We start from the raw sequence: 15,202 nt of genomic DNA, 5'->3' as shown, positions 1-15,202 counted from the left end.
ACAGTCAACTTCTTTTTCTGGGTCTTCAACAAACACGCTAGCAACTCCGTTTTGTACTCTGGAACCTGGCAGTACACCTACTATCGTTGTTGTCATATTTTCTCTATTCAGTTTTTCTCTTTCACAGCCTGTTTCTTAATCTATGGCAGTTTTACACCTTCCAGGTTGTGATTACGTGTAACCTTATACAAGCCTTTTTTCCGAGCCCTAACACATTTTAATCAGCCAGCTCTTTCCTACCTACGGTGCTGCCAATGCTGTGAGAGACTCTGGCAGATTGCAGGAATACTGTGGGCCATGCTCTGCATTTCTAATTCTGGAAGGATAATTCAGCAACAATTTGGGTGCACCTACTGCAGCGCAGTCCGGGTTTACTATGGCATTCCACAAGCGTTTGGTTACGATGGCTGTAACGTGAAGCCTCAGCAGGAAAGTGAGTCAGCACAACCCTCCCATACCTTCCTTCGGCCAAACACCCGCCATGGGCAGGGCCAGTCACCGAGACCTCCCACAGCCTCTTGCACACTTGTTGTTCGTTATGTGTCATTCTGAAACGTTATTTGCAGACAGAGCAGCGCTTTTCTTAACCAAGTGTTTTAAAGTATTCCCAAGGTGTCTCCATCCCCGCTCCAGAGGCGGAAAAGATGCGCTGGGCACCGGGAGTTCAGCGGGGACAGATGGCCACGTAGCGCCGAAAGGCTCCCGCACCTGCCGGGTGCCCGAGGCACGTAACTCCTTCCCTAACGAGCTGAGCTGCCCCGGGGCCCGGCCCCAAGCTTCAAGGGAGTGCCCCCAGGCGCCAGCGGAACGTTTACCCCACCCCGCCAGGCCCGGGGCGTCCGGAGCCAGCCGGTCCCGGAAGGGACGCTGTGGCCCCTCGGCCGGCCCTTCCCCGCTGCCCTGCCCCGGGGGGGAGCGGCGGGCGGTGGGAGGAGCGGCCCGGCCGGCCCTGCCGCGCCGGCGAGCCCTGTCAGCGCGGGAGGGAGGGGCCGGGGCGGGCTCCGGCGGGGAGCACGGCCGGGGCGCGGGCCCCCGGAGCGAGCGGCCGGGATGCGGTGCGGGAAGATGGCGGCACCGCCGCCGCCGCCACCAGCCGGGGCGCCAGGCGCTTGGGGGGGCGTGCGGCGGCGCTGCCAGCGGCTGCTCTACTGGGTGCCGGTGCTCTTCATCTCCAGCATCCTCTGCTGGTCCTACTACGCCTATGTCACCCAGCTCTGCCTGCGTGAGTGCCGCCGCGGCGGGCGGGGGGCGCGGCGGGCTCCCGCGGGACGGGGCCGGGAGCAGCCGGGCTCCCACCGCCCGCTCCTGCCGGGACGGGGCTGGCGGGGCGGGGGGCGGTGGTGGCGGCGTGTGTTGTTTATCAGCGCTGGGGCCACCCCTGGCCGCCGCGCCCGCGGGCCGGGGCTGCGACACCGCATGCGGCCGGCGACCGGCTGGACTGGGCGGGCTGGAGCCTGGGGCAGCGAACCCCACCAGCAGCCCGGCCCCCCACCCGGGACGGCCGGAGTCGCGCTGGGCCTCCGCGCTGCCTTGTTCCTCCCGCCACCTGGTCACGCGTGTTTTCCACTTCCATGCGAGGAGGGAGCCGATCGCACCAAGCTTGTCTGTCACGAGTGTTTTCCTCCGTGGGGTGTGGAGCATGTGACACTCCAACCCTGAACGTGGGAGCTGGAGGTTCTCTGTGCAGGTGGCATGAGCAAAGTTACCTGTCTCTTACCTTCCGCTGCGTGACAGCACACACATATCTACATACACGCATATATACAGGGTCTTCTGTCAGCTAACATGGAAGCAGGAATGAGTAGCAGAAAATCCCAGAGGGTCCCAGCACCACTCCTTAGTCATCTAGAAGATGCCCAACTGTCACAACTTCTTGATCCTTCTTTGGCATCAGCAGCCTGCAAGTCACTGAGAAGTCATCCTGACTGTGTCCCTTGGCTTTTCCTTAGCATTAGGCAAATAATTAATCACGTACTGGAGATCTGGGTGTGATTTGAGTGATTGTGTGAATATGAGTAGTCGACTCAGAAGGATTTCTTGAATGACAAACTTGCTAAGCTCCCTTGAATTATTTTCAGTTTCTGTTGTGGTATATCCTGTAGCAAACAATCTAATCTTTGAATTTTAGAGGCTAATGTATAGCATACTGATGTTTCATAAACAGTTTTATAATAATGTCACAAAGGAATACAAAGTAGCTGTTGTCTTCCCTTTCCCCTCAACTGTGGCTGAGGTTCATAGTGACTGTTGGTCATTTAGTGTCTAAGGAACAGCAGTGAGGGGAAAACACCCAACTCAAGCTAAGTGCATTTATATACCTACTTAACTTTGCCAGACTTCAGCTGTTCATGTTGAAAATCTCAGCAGTCTGGTACCTAATTTTAGATATTTGTTTTTCTTTTAACAGAAGACTGTGATAAAATTGGTGTCCTACAGATGCTTGGCTGAGCAGCTGAGACATTAAGCAGAAAGTGATTGCCAGGCCTAGGCACTTCTGTTTTGGAGGGAGATACTAGCACTTGGTGTGGTTCCTTTATTGGAGGTGGACTTTTTACATCTTTTTTTTCACTAACAGTGTTCAGATCTGCTAATGTTAAATGCTGCTCTTCAACTAGGAAGTGGGACTTGAGTTGCTCTCAAGAGGGGACTGAAGTGTCTGCCTCCAGCACAAGGAAGCGAATTGTCTGGGAGGTTGTGGGAGAAGTTGACCAAGAGAGCTTGGAAAGGGGACCTGTAAGCTGAATTGAGGAGGGCAAGGACATTTCAGGGAACAGTGACCCTCTAGTTAAAATCTGTCCAGTGTACACAGCCTCGTGATGCTGACACAGTACAGTAGCCTTGATTCAGACAATAGTGTTTGAGTGATCTGCTGTATTTTTTCTTCTGTATAATTCAATCTAACAGAGAAGATTGGGTTTTAGCTTACCTGAAAGCAAATTCCTCTTAAGGAAACGCCATGCTTGAAACTTGCTTCAAACTATCAACTATGGTACCATAATTCCTTGATAACCACGTAAAGCGAAAGGCCTGCAATGGGAGGGGAGGAAGAGGGAATGCTGGGGCTCTGCTAAAACATCTTTTACTGAATTCCTTTCTATAGACAAAGGTGATTTTTTTTTTTTGTTCCCTGCCTTTCCTCCCCTTCCCCATTCTGCCTGGTTCACCAGTTTTCGAATTCAGCATAATAGTTGTCTCTGACTTCCGCTAATTCCATGTTTTATCTTTGTCTGGATGTTTTCCCTCGTTTTTTGGCAAACTAAGATAAAATAAACTTATGTCTCGTCTTATTAATGAATATTTAGTGTAAACAACAGAAGGAATAGCTAACAACTCTGAGAACGAAAGCCAACGGCAGGAATAGCCTGTAAGCATTTCAGCGCTTTGAAGCCAGCCTGTCTGCTCAGTGCATCTTTCTTTCCTGCAGCACTGACTGCTAACAAGGACATATATAGCTGCTTATTTTATTGCAGCTTACTGTCATTGATGCTGATGACAACGTACAGGAAACAATGTTAACCATTGTGCAGTAGGACTTAGCAAGGACTTTGCATAGTTGTAATGTAAGTGGTTTCTTTGAGCTTTCAATAATGAGAAAGTGTTGCAAATGTAGTATTTTGAATGTCTTTTGCAATTTCAACTGAATGTTGTAGGAGAGACGTTACGTTTAAAAAAAAAAAAAAAGAAAAAACCTACTGAGGTGACCCCTTTCAGCCCTAAAGCTGAGTAGTTACAGTATGGAGTAGCATTTTAGAAACAACACAAAAAGTTCTAGAAACAAAAAAAGGAATCTGCAACTTTTAACTGTACTATTACCATGTCTAGAATTCTGACTGCTTTTTTAAATTAGTTGATTCAGTTAAGTGCTCATGCTGCTTTAACCTTAAAGGAAAAGGAAAAAGGTATTGAACACTAACAAATTGTTATCTTCTTCCTGCTGGTTATAGAATGCTGGACATAAATATGTAAATGAATTGGTTTTAAAATACCTGACTAAAAATTGCTTCTCTCTAATCCAGTTCCATTTTCTTCATTTTGCCAGTATTGTCATCTCATGGCCCCTGTCTGGCAGTAGCAGTTGTCTTTTTTCTCCAAATAATTTCCTTTATGTTTAAAATTAATGGGCCTTTAAGTATTCTTTCCCTTAAAAATAATCAAGTGTGTTTATGAAAACTTGAGGGTTACAGATTTATTGTTCTTCCTCTAAAAAAGATGAGGAAATACAGGCGATGTACAATGAGTACATTGAACTTTGATACCTGAGGCTACTGAAATGTCAACCTAGGATATATGGAACAACAACAACTTGAAGTGCAATTGGAATTCTTTCCCCTGGCCCCTACATCCTTGCTCCTGTACTCTGAAAATACATACTGGATGCCATAAACTCTGCATGTGAAAGAATTTTTTTTTTTCTTGTATCTTCCTTCTTATGTGTATCTCTAATCCGGGTTAGCAGAAATATTTGGGACTTAGAGTAGTTACCCACTTCATGCTTTGGTAAGGCAGAACCAGTAGTTATTTACACTGTTTGTGACAGTTTTTTGTCAAATATGTTCTTGGCAAACTGGGATGTTGAGATCCTTTTGGTTTTTGTTTTGTTTTGTTTTCCTACTGGTTTGTGATTTGGAGTTGCATGTAAGAAGTAAAATGTGAAAATCTGACAGTGCTGTGGCATGTTTTTAGTGACAATATCAACTATGCTGATGAAAGGACTCTCTGAAAAATACAAATTGGTTGTGTATGTTCAGTTTTGATCTGTTTTTACGTGTCACTGATTTTAATTCTAAGGATAATGTGCTTGGTCAGGGAATCCTGTCTGAAAATGCAGCTTGAATTTGTAATTTTGAAGAAGGGAAATATATTTGCTGTGAAACAGAAATAAGCAATAAGTGTTTCCTCACTATTTGAGTGAGGGGAAAGGGAGGAAATACTCCTACCTGCTGAGTGATTTGACTGGTTTGGGAGAGAGGGACTTCAGCATAGCTGAAAACAGGGGGACAACAAGACATTCCCGATACAGTCAGGAGAGCTCATAAGCTACATCTTTGGTTTTGGAGTAAAATATGTGACTGGGATCTTTCTGCCCCTACCTTCAGTGTGGAACAGAAAAACATGCAGTGACATCCAGCTGCTAAAGGTGTTAATGACTGTGAAAGATTTTTGCTGGAGGACCATATTGGTTAGTGCTGAATTCAGGTTTTTGGCTCTGTGTAACATCAGTGGAATGGAATTATAGCAGGATAAAAGGTGCTTCATTCATCACAGTTTAGAGGGAGAACTAATGAGTGCCCTGGAGGCATGGCACAGCATGATCAAGGGATCAGAAGCAGCAGAAAATATGAAGATGGAAGCTGACAGCCAAAAAAAAAGAAAAGAAAAAAAAATTGTGGGACTCAAGATTTGGTCAACTGGATTTGAGCTCTTTGCTCAGTATGTTCTCCAAGTGGATCAAAGGATTTATGGTACTTACTGCTCATGTCTTGTAATTACAGCTTACATTGGGCTATAGAAATAGAAGTGCATTGTAACGCTGCAGTTGGCTGTTGTCAAATACAGGTTAAACACCATGCCTGTACATTGCGGTGCTAAGGCAGCAAAGGATTTTGTTGAAAGCATATTTGTATTTTTTACCATGTTTTGCAAACACCACCTTTTTTATCTTCTCAAATCCCTGGGTACTTACAGAAAAGTTTCCCAACTGGCAGCTGAAGTAAAATAGGCTTCTGAGTTTTAGCCAGCACAACTCCTTGGTGTTTTTAAAAATGTCATTTGGTTTCTTTCTCAGATTTTCAAAGGCAGCTGCCATTCTCCACTTCTGAAGCGGAACTGAAGTCTTTGTTAATTGTGACTGGTTGTCTCTCCTATAGTGTCTAGTCTGCTAGCTATGGGTTTTATGCCTTGAAATTTAAATCATGGGTTTAAGTTGAAAACCTAAGGTCTATGGTGAAGATAAAATTATTAGATGAGATTATCTCTTCAGTTAAAGATTTAACACTGCTTGATACATAACAGCTTGAATAGATGTACTTGTCAGGGTGTACTCTTTGTTTGCTAAAAAGGATCTGGTCATATAACTTCTCTAGAAGTAGTCTTCACTCTTCAGGTAGTCCCTGTGGCTTGGAAATTAAATGGGAAGTTTATAAAGATGAAAATTAGGTCAAATCTTGGGCATACCCCATTCAAAAGCAATGGTTTTGTGACCTTACTAAAAAGATATTGAATAGCAGCTTCCTGCTGGGTAGGTGTTGATGTAGTTTGATGGACACAGCATTGGAGGTGAAAATGCACTTACTGACACTTTCACAGATACTGTCAAATCCAAATGTCTGGGTTATTGACAACTATTTATGCCAACATCAAATCTCCCAGAAATAATTATTTCTGTTACTTTTGTCATTAAGTGAGGTGGCGGTGTCCAAGTCTGCACCTTGTCACTGTGAATCAATGCAAATCATTGCTCTGTCTAGCCAAGACGTAGTTTTTATTGCAAGTACTGATTTTTTTTTTTCTAAAGGACTACTGCAGACAAGGATAGAACACTTATCACACCTATAAAACACTTTTATATGTGCAGAGAGCTGAGTTAAACTGCATCTATAGATCAGTATTTTACAGTTTCAAGTATGCTATAAAGATAAAATACGTACTTAGTTTTGTGAATCAAATCCAAGATGTTAAATTGTATAAAAGTTTGAGAGGAACTGCTATTTATAGATGTGGCTGCAAAGTCTCTGAATCAGATGTATCTTATTTTCCCATTTCGGAGTTTTAAATATTTTAAAAATGTACATAAAATATGGAAGCAAGATTTTGTATATCCACTTCCATCAAAGCTTTAAAAGTTAATTGCTTTTTCCAGTCTTTTATCTAGTCATTTACTGTTCGGGAACTTTGATTTTGGATTTAGAGGTCATGCAGAATTTAATGTTAGAAAAACAATGCAATTTTTTTACATTAATTTTGTCTTCCAAAATAATTTGGGGTTTTTGGTAGCAATGTGTCTTGCCATGTCCATGGCTACATGGAGATGGATGCTGACTTAATTTTTCCATGGGTGAGTGAGAAGAAAGATTTCTAGAGAAAATAAGATGTAATTCAAGAAATGGGAAATCCGTTTCTATTACTGAATTGAGGTCTGACCCAGTGCAAGGTGCCTGGCTATGTGATTCTCTTCCTAGCAAACTAATTTGGTGGTGGAGTTCTAGCAGGCAATTTTGAGATACTATGGTGCATCTTTGCCTGCCAAGGCAGCATTCCTAATACTACATGACTTTCTCCCCATGAGGAAGACTACCAGCAAGCGTGGGATGAACTCCCCAGGCTTCTCTGGGTGTCCTCTTCATCCTAGACTTTTTCTTGTCTTCTGTAACACAACTTTTTGTCCTCAATCCCAGTTGTTTTTTGCAAGCACAGGCTGTCCAGCAGCATTGACTACTGAATGTGCAGTCCCTGCTTCTGGCTGCTTGTGGATCAAGGAAAGTGGGGAATGATGTTGCTGGCTCAGGAAATGGGCATCTGCATTGGCCGAAGTCCCATATATGTCCCAGCCTGATCCCGAACTCTGATGAGCACTGTCTGCAAGCTGCCTAATGAAACTGAGAGGCTCTAATTATGTGATAGTCTGCTGGAACGGAACTGTAAATGGCATCCTGACACTTCAGCAGTGGAAGGCTGGTTCTTAATGAAATTGGCCCCTGCAGTATCTCAGGCGAGCAGAGCTGTAACTTTTTAATGACTTCTTGAAGACAGGTCATGGTTTTATAATTATCTCTATCTCTAAATATACATAAGCTATCATTCCATTCCTCTCTCAAAGGGTTTTACCCTGTTTCCTCCCAGATTGTAGAAATTGCTTAACGGTTGGGATTGGTGTGTCCTTGGTGGTTATTTTAGTCATTGTAGACAGAAGTACTTTTTACTTTTATTATTTGTGTGCTATTCGACTACTGGTAAGTGAATTTGCAGCATTTAAGCTGATATTTATTAATGACAGGCTGCACAGCCTGACCTACTTTTCTGTGCACTACCAGCAGTGAATATAAACCCTTCGAAGAGAAATGAGAAAATTGCCAGAAAGACTGTTATAGGTGATTCACAGAAGACTGTGATAAAATACTATTGAATAATATAGCAATGCCGTGTCACTGTATCTACTGAAAAATATAAAATTCCGTTTAAATAAATATATCCCATGTGCTGTTCAGAAGGTGGGAAAAAATAGCAAACATTTATTTAATCAAATCCAAAATGAAAGGTTTTTTTCTTGTTAGAAAATTACTTTCCATGCACTTAAACAGTATGATTTTAGACTTACAAGTGGTTACCCTAAGAAGCCATGCTACAAATAGAGTGAGTTTAACCTTTAATAAAAATTTAAGAGAGAGCTTGATTTGCAAGGGCTATTTTTTTTTTCTGTGAGTCAATTCTGCTGCATTTGTGAAAACAAAACAAAGCAAACAAAACCAAACAAAAACCCCAAACCAACAACAAACCAAACCAAACCAAACAAACACCCCAAACCAACAACAAACCAAACCAACCAAACAAAATCCCCTTTATAACCTCTGTGGTCCTGCAGGTGCCTGTCTGTTACTTTCCCACATATTATACCCCCCTTCAGGGAGCCATCATCAAAGGCAATTTAGAAGGGTATATGCAGGAGTCATACTTCACTTTGGGAAAAGCTGCAGGTTATTGGATATCTTGCATATTCCTCTGTGTCACTGTGTGACAGGATGTTTATTAAGCAGCACAGCCAGTCTCCTCCTAAACACCAGTTGCAGTAATTGTGGAGAAAATCATGGTAAGATTGAAGATCTGGCATCCCTCTTCAGCCTGACCTCTTCTGCCTTGGTCTGTTACTGTGGTTGCAGCTTAGGAGGATATGAAATAACTCTGAGTTATGGTCAGGTGGTAAAAGAGGTTAAAATGACGAGATGTATCCAAAAAGCTCATTCTCACCCTAATGGCATTAACTGGATGTCTTTGGGCACTCATGTTGTAGCCTTTGCGGTGTGCAGCTCCTGACTGTCAGGAAGATTTGGCTTCTAAGCTAGATACCACAAGAGTTGAAAAGATTGTCCACCGAGCAGGTGCAGACTCTGATGAGGGCATTTCATCTAGGCAGTGGACAGAAACTTTGAAGAGGTGTAAGCTTGCAGTCAGGTAGAAATTATTAAATTTGAATTTATTAGTTGTGTTGGTCCCTCACAGATATGTGGATTAGTTATTGTTGGGCAGAAAATAAGTCTAAAACACATTAATTAATACATTTTATCCAAGGTTAAGGGGGAAAAAAGATGACAGCTGCTTTCACAGCAGTGCCCTGTGCCATTCCCTTGTTAGGAGAGGAAAATACCACAAATCATTATGAAAGGTTGGTTAAGTAGATAGAATTTTGAAACTGGTGATTCTGCAGTGTATGCTTGGCTATGGCTTTTTAATTAGCAGAGAGCAGTCATTCCAAGAAGACTGGCAAAATTTCTGCATAACTTTCTGACCATACCAAGTGGAGAAAGTAAAACAGAATCTGAGCAATGACTGGTTTGTCCTAATGTGAGAGCTCCAGCGCTTTTACATTGCACGTTGACTCCAAAGATGTCTTTTGCTTTTTTCTGGTGAATGACTGTTTATTTATAATTTTACAATTTTTGTGCATTGTTTTACTGCAACATCTCTGCTCCTCAGAGTGAAATGTGTATGCATGTTCCTGCAGTTGTCTAGGTGGATATTTAGTTTATCAAGCTCTAAAGATTTTTCTTAGGTGAAGTAGAAAACTGAGGACAGAATAGAGTTTGCTTGTGCAACTTCTGTGATGCTTTTCTGATTTTTTGCGAGGAACTTCATGAACGTGCTTATTTACTGTTTTTCCTGTGGTAAAGTAGATGCCCATTTTGGTAGAGCTATAGTCAAATATCCATTTTAATAGGCCTATTTTATAATTATATACTCATGGAATGATTCATGTTTGAGGGGACCCCAGCTCCTCTAGTCCAACCTCCTGATCAAAGCAGGGTTAGCTGTAAGATCAATCCAGCTTGTTTAGGATTTTGTCTGGTTGTCTTGAAAAACTCCAGAGATGGAGACTGTGAAACCTGTGTGGGCACCTTGGTCCACTGGTGAACTGTTCTCATGGTGGAAAAGTTTTTCCTTGTATCAAATCCAATCTTCTCCTTTCAGCTTATTCCTATGACTCTTGTCTTCCCACCCTGCACCATTATGAAGAACCCAGCTGTTCCTCCCTGGAGGTCCTGGTGGGCCTGTTCCTCCAGCCTGTCTGGCTCCCTCTGGACAGCAGTCCTGTACATGAGCATACCAGCTGGTGTCGCCAGCATGTTGTCATCTGTAAACCTGATGAGTGTTCATGCTTCCAGAGCATTAACCAAGGAGTTGAGCAGCACTGGTCCCACAGTAGATCCCTGAATTGTGCAAGATAGATTTAAATAGTCACATTTACTCTTCTCATCAAGCCTAGGTTTAATATGCTGAAGTAGGATGACATGGTTGGTTGGCCTTTCAACAGGCGTTGCCTTGTGCTTGCTCTTTGGAGAGCAGCCTTGTGAAGCCTTTTTTGTTAGGAAAACAAGCAGATGAGACATCTATGTAGCCACTGTCCTCTTGCTTGCAATTGTAGGTGCCAGCGTATTTCAGTTTGTAGCCTGCTTAACTGGGATGGGTAAATGTGTGCTGTAGTGGTTTGGGTGGAAAGGGAAGAGTTATTTTTTTCAATAATATGATCGAGTTTCTGTTCTCTTTCCGTGATATCTGTTGTGGGTTTGTTTTTTGTTTGTTTGTTTTTAATAATATGACTGAGAGTGGAATATGGGTGTAAGAAGATTTATTCTCTTTCATAAATGTGGTGACTGATACCTGTGTGCTCCATTCCGTGCCTGACATACCTGTGCTGTTCTTTCTCACTCTCTCACTATCCCCAAATCCTGTAATCCATGGGCAATTTCTTAAAGGAAATGCAACTTTTATCTGAGATCTGAGGTATCACTGAGTATTGGTGGCAAAACCAGTTTTGGAGTCTGACACCTCCACCTCAAGAACAGAACATATATAAACAGTAAAACCTGTACAACCACAATGAAAGAAATAACTGTTCTTCAGACATGGCTTTTCTTGGGTCAAACTTGGGCAACTTCAAGGTGTGAGTTCTCAGGAGCTGAGCCTGGGAATGGGAGCCAACAAACCTCCCAAGCAATTAGCATTGTCTACCTATTCTTGTGATGAATGTAAACAGCATAAAAACTTGATAGTGTGTGGCCTTAAACTTGTGTTCTTTAATAATTACTCTTCCCTCTTCAGTTGAAAAACAAAAGTTTAAATTATTCAGTTTAATAACTTGCTATTTAAACATAATTTTTACTCTTCTTTTTTTTTTTTTCTCATTTTTCAGTGACAATGACAAATATTGGAGAAAAAGGTAAGATTTTCATTAGCAGTTTATAAGTGGAATTCATATATCAGAGTAATATAGTAGTTTACTAGTAAAATTGAGATACAGATCTAACCTATTTTAAGTAAGTGTATTTTTTGTGTTCTTCAGCTCTTTTTATTATCTTAATGTTTCTGTATATTGCTTTAGCCATTCCAAATAGAAATTAGAAAAATTAGAACTTTTTACTTACTCTTACTGGCTTTCTGAAGTGTCAATTAGAATAATCCTTATATTCTCTTTTGAAAAAAAAAATTATTCATAACAAGGAAAGCTCTTGTAAAACCAGAAACTCTAAAGATGAGCAAGGTATTTATGCAGAGTGCAACATACTTAAATGGGAGATGATTTTTTTTCAGCAGTTTAATTTTAGCCAGTGACTTTGAAGAAACAGAATCCTTCAGATACATAACCTTTTCAGAAGAGAATAAAACTGCCTGATTAGCTGTCATTAGACTTCCTACCCCGAGGCTGTAGCATGTTTAGATTGCTTCTTCAGATGCTATTTTAATACACAGCGCAACATGGAAGTGTAAAGTGTGGGGCTGCAGAGCTTTTGGAGGAAGGGGTGGCAGTTAGGAGCCAAGCTATTTGCTTTTTACATTTGTGTAATTCCAGTAGGTTTTATTAATTCATTTGAGACTTCCTCACTTCAGAAAGTGTGTGCCAGTCAAGAAACATTTCCTTGAAAAACTTTTTTCAGTTCAGTGATCTTTCCTCTTCCCCCCATATGCGTGAATAAGTGTATCTGCAAACTTCAGCACCTAAAAACTTTGAAATAATTCCAGTTTATTGCCACTCCATAGTATGTATGTGGGGAGACCAGTGTGATGTTAGGCTTTGCTCACAAAGCAAATTAGAATTATCAGCAAAATGCACTGGGGAACGTTAAATTTCCTTATTTTTAGCTGCTCAAAGCCCTGGTGAGCATCAGCCAGTCAGAAGGTCTTTACTCTGGCTGTACTTCTGCCCTAAGTGTTTTCAGGGGTGGAAACTGGGCAAATGTGGCTCAGCCCTATTACAGGTTGCTGCATATTTTCAGGCAACTCTAGCTCTGCTAGCTATTTGTAAATGGGTTGCCTTCAAACCATTGGTTTGGGGGTTTTAGGTTTTGGGGTGTTTGGCGTGTGGCTTTTGTGGGTTTTTTTGGTTGATTGTTTTTTGTTTGTGGTTTTGTTTTGTAGTGGGTTTTCTGTTTGTTTGTGTTGGTTGTCTTTTTAAGTGTAAAATAGAAGGATTTCTGCCCAGGGAGCTGCAGACAGCTCTTATTTTTCTGTCTCAAGGGAACTGTGGTTCTTTTGTTGGACCCTCAACACCCACAGATCCAGTGGAGCACATGGGTGGCTCAGGTTCTCCATTGCGGGGCAGGGACACTGCTGGGTTGGTCATCTGGTGGAAGAGACCGGTTGGGACCTGGGCTGGATTGGAGAACTGAGGTGCAAAAGCACAGAAGAGCTTAAGTCTTACGCAGACTTTTTAAAGGAGAAACATGGGATAATGTTGTTAGGCTAAATTTTTGTCTTCCTCCCGTAGTCTTTTTTTAATGCGTGAAACAGGTATTTTCTTACCAATCACAGTTACTGTTATTCTCACAACAATAAAATATAGATGCAGATTAGTAAACAAACAGTGTACAGAACTGATGTAACTTGCCCTACCTTGTGCTCACTTATGCTATGAATATACTGTTTAAAAAAAGAATCATTTTGCTGGAGCAAATAGGGATTTTTTAGGGTTGATAGAAATATTCTGATGAAAGTGCAGAGCACTCCTGCCAGATGCTTGTGCAATAACAAGATAGTAATTTAGAGTAAGCTGGGATATTGTGCTTGATGTCGAGTCCAGTTCTGTCACTATACTAATGAGATTTTTTTTTTTCAGTTTATGAACATGGCATATGGCTCTTTGCTCTTGTCATCCCAAAAGCTTTGTACAGTGCTGCCTTTCAGATTTTGTTAGCTTTTGTTTATTGTTTTTTTTAACTGCCTAGTGAGACTAAACATATGAGGACAATATTTCAGATTGTGTAGTGAAAGTACACAAGTTTCCCTTTATAATTTTTTCGATGATCTTATGAATTTATAGAAATTGTATAAAGACTATTTGACCATATAGCTTCCATATAACCATGAGCTCTCTATGATCTGAGTTCATCTGTACAGCAGGGAAATAATGTTTTTCACTGTTGCTGTCCTAGCTGTCCTTTATTTGCAGCTTCTCTGCCTAAGGAAATAAAATCCATGGAAATACACTTTCTTGTGCATTAGAGCATATTAATCAGGGGATACAAGTTTTGGATTTACTACTTACTGTAGTGAATTGCTTAGTACAGCGAGAGCTTTTAAATGGAAACACTTATCCACCCATGGCAGGCTCTCTGGAAAAGTCAATGTTACCTTCCATATTCTAGAAAAATAATTCAGCTGACTGGTGTCTGTTAAAAAAATCTTAAATCACTGGCTGTGAAGAATACAAAGTAATGAATTAACATGTGGATTTAAAGAACATGCAGGTTTTTAAAAAAACATGCTGCTGTCCTCCCTCCTGAAAATCTAGCAAAAAACAAATGAACTGGTTATGGTTACTGCTCAAGTATCATGTGCTTACCCACTCAGAGACTCTCTGCACTGTAGCTGTTGTTCAGGCAGTTACGCTTCCTTTTCAGGGGGAAACTAGGGGTTTGGAATTTATGTGTGTGTGTGTATGGCTAGCAGTGTCCCTATGTGGTTTTTGAAGCTGAAAACCAGGGACAAAGCAGTTAAATAGGATTTAACAGATGCATGAAGGCAGAGTGCTTGCTTGATAGTTATGGGGCTGCAATAGGCTATTAACCATTTCCCTCAGATTTCTGTAATGTATGTAGCCTGTATCATGACTTTCCCCATTCATTCCATATTTGTCTCATGTAAAGTTGCTGTGCAATATTTTTGTTGCAGAGCCAATGTATTTTACATTTGTTAGACTAACTATTTGTGATACGTACGGCATCTGTTTGTAAGAACTATGATATCACTGGCCTGTTTGTATTAATTCTGTTCCTTTTTTTATTTTAGTTGTGTGCCTGGTTGCGTACCACATATTTTTCGTGCTGTTCGTCTGGTCATATTGGAAAACAATCTTTACGCTACCAATGAACCCTTCAAAAGAAGTAAGATAAATTAACTCTTGTTTCTGAAACAGCCTAGTCAAATTCCTGATTTTGTAGTATTTGAATAACTTAGACATGTAGTTTTACTCTGTGTAGAAAAATACAGATGGCAGTTACAGCTTCTGAATAGGAGTCAGATTGCAAGCAGTATAATGAACAAGACAAAAAAAATTACACCAGCTCTTGAGTTTTAAAATTATTTTAATAGATTTGAAAATTTACCTAATGTCGATGATATTAAAAAGAAAAAGGCTCTGCATTGAAAAATAAAAGTTATTGTAACTAGCAGCTTAAAGCATACTTTTATATGGGGAAAAAAAAAGTATTTTTGTGTGTTTAAGACTTACATTGCCTGTCAGCATCTGTCTGTTGCCCTCTAACTTAAAGCTTCTTTCCCATCTGTTTTGGTATGAAGGAATTTGGTTGTGATGTGAACACATAATCAGGTAAGCTGACAGTAGGAAGCCACGGCTGCCTAAGTGGGAACAGAGCTAGTGTAGAACAGCTGCATGGAAGAGAGGTCTGAGGTAAATATATACGCCAAATCTTAAATCCATCTAGTACATGAATGTTAAAGAAGAAGGATCCAGTTGTCTTGGAGAATATTAAGATAC

The 15,202-nt window shown here is 41.4% G+C and overlaps 1 protein-coding gene across 1 annotated transcript in view; it reads left to right on the top strand.

The window, feature by feature from the left end:
• Window positions 1-969: 969 nt before the first annotated feature.
• Window positions 970-15,202, top strand: part of ZDHHC2 (zDHHC palmitoyltransferase 2) — a gene marked incomplete at its 3' end in the record, with an annotated part of 28,918 nt that continues 14,685 nt past the window's right edge. Inside the window, exons 1-3 of the mRNA XM_080343948.1 lie at window positions 970-1,222; window positions 11,402-11,428; window positions 14,494-14,588. Coding sequence (XP_080200074.1) covers window positions 1,051-1,222; window positions 11,402-11,428; window positions 14,494-14,588 — 294 coding nt within the window. The 5' untranslated portion in view covers window positions 970-1,050. The remainder of the gene's footprint in view (window positions 1,223-11,401; window positions 11,429-14,493; window positions 14,589-15,202) is intronic.

Source organism: Nesoenas mayeri, assembly GCF_963082525.1.
Source record: "Nesoenas mayeri genome assembly, chromosome: 4".
NCBI classification, from domain to species: Eukaryota; Metazoa; Chordata; class Aves; order Columbiformes; family Columbidae; genus Nesoenas; species Nesoenas mayeri.
Note: the sequence above shows the minus strand (reverse complement) of the source record. Positions and strands in the feature narration are given on the sequence as shown.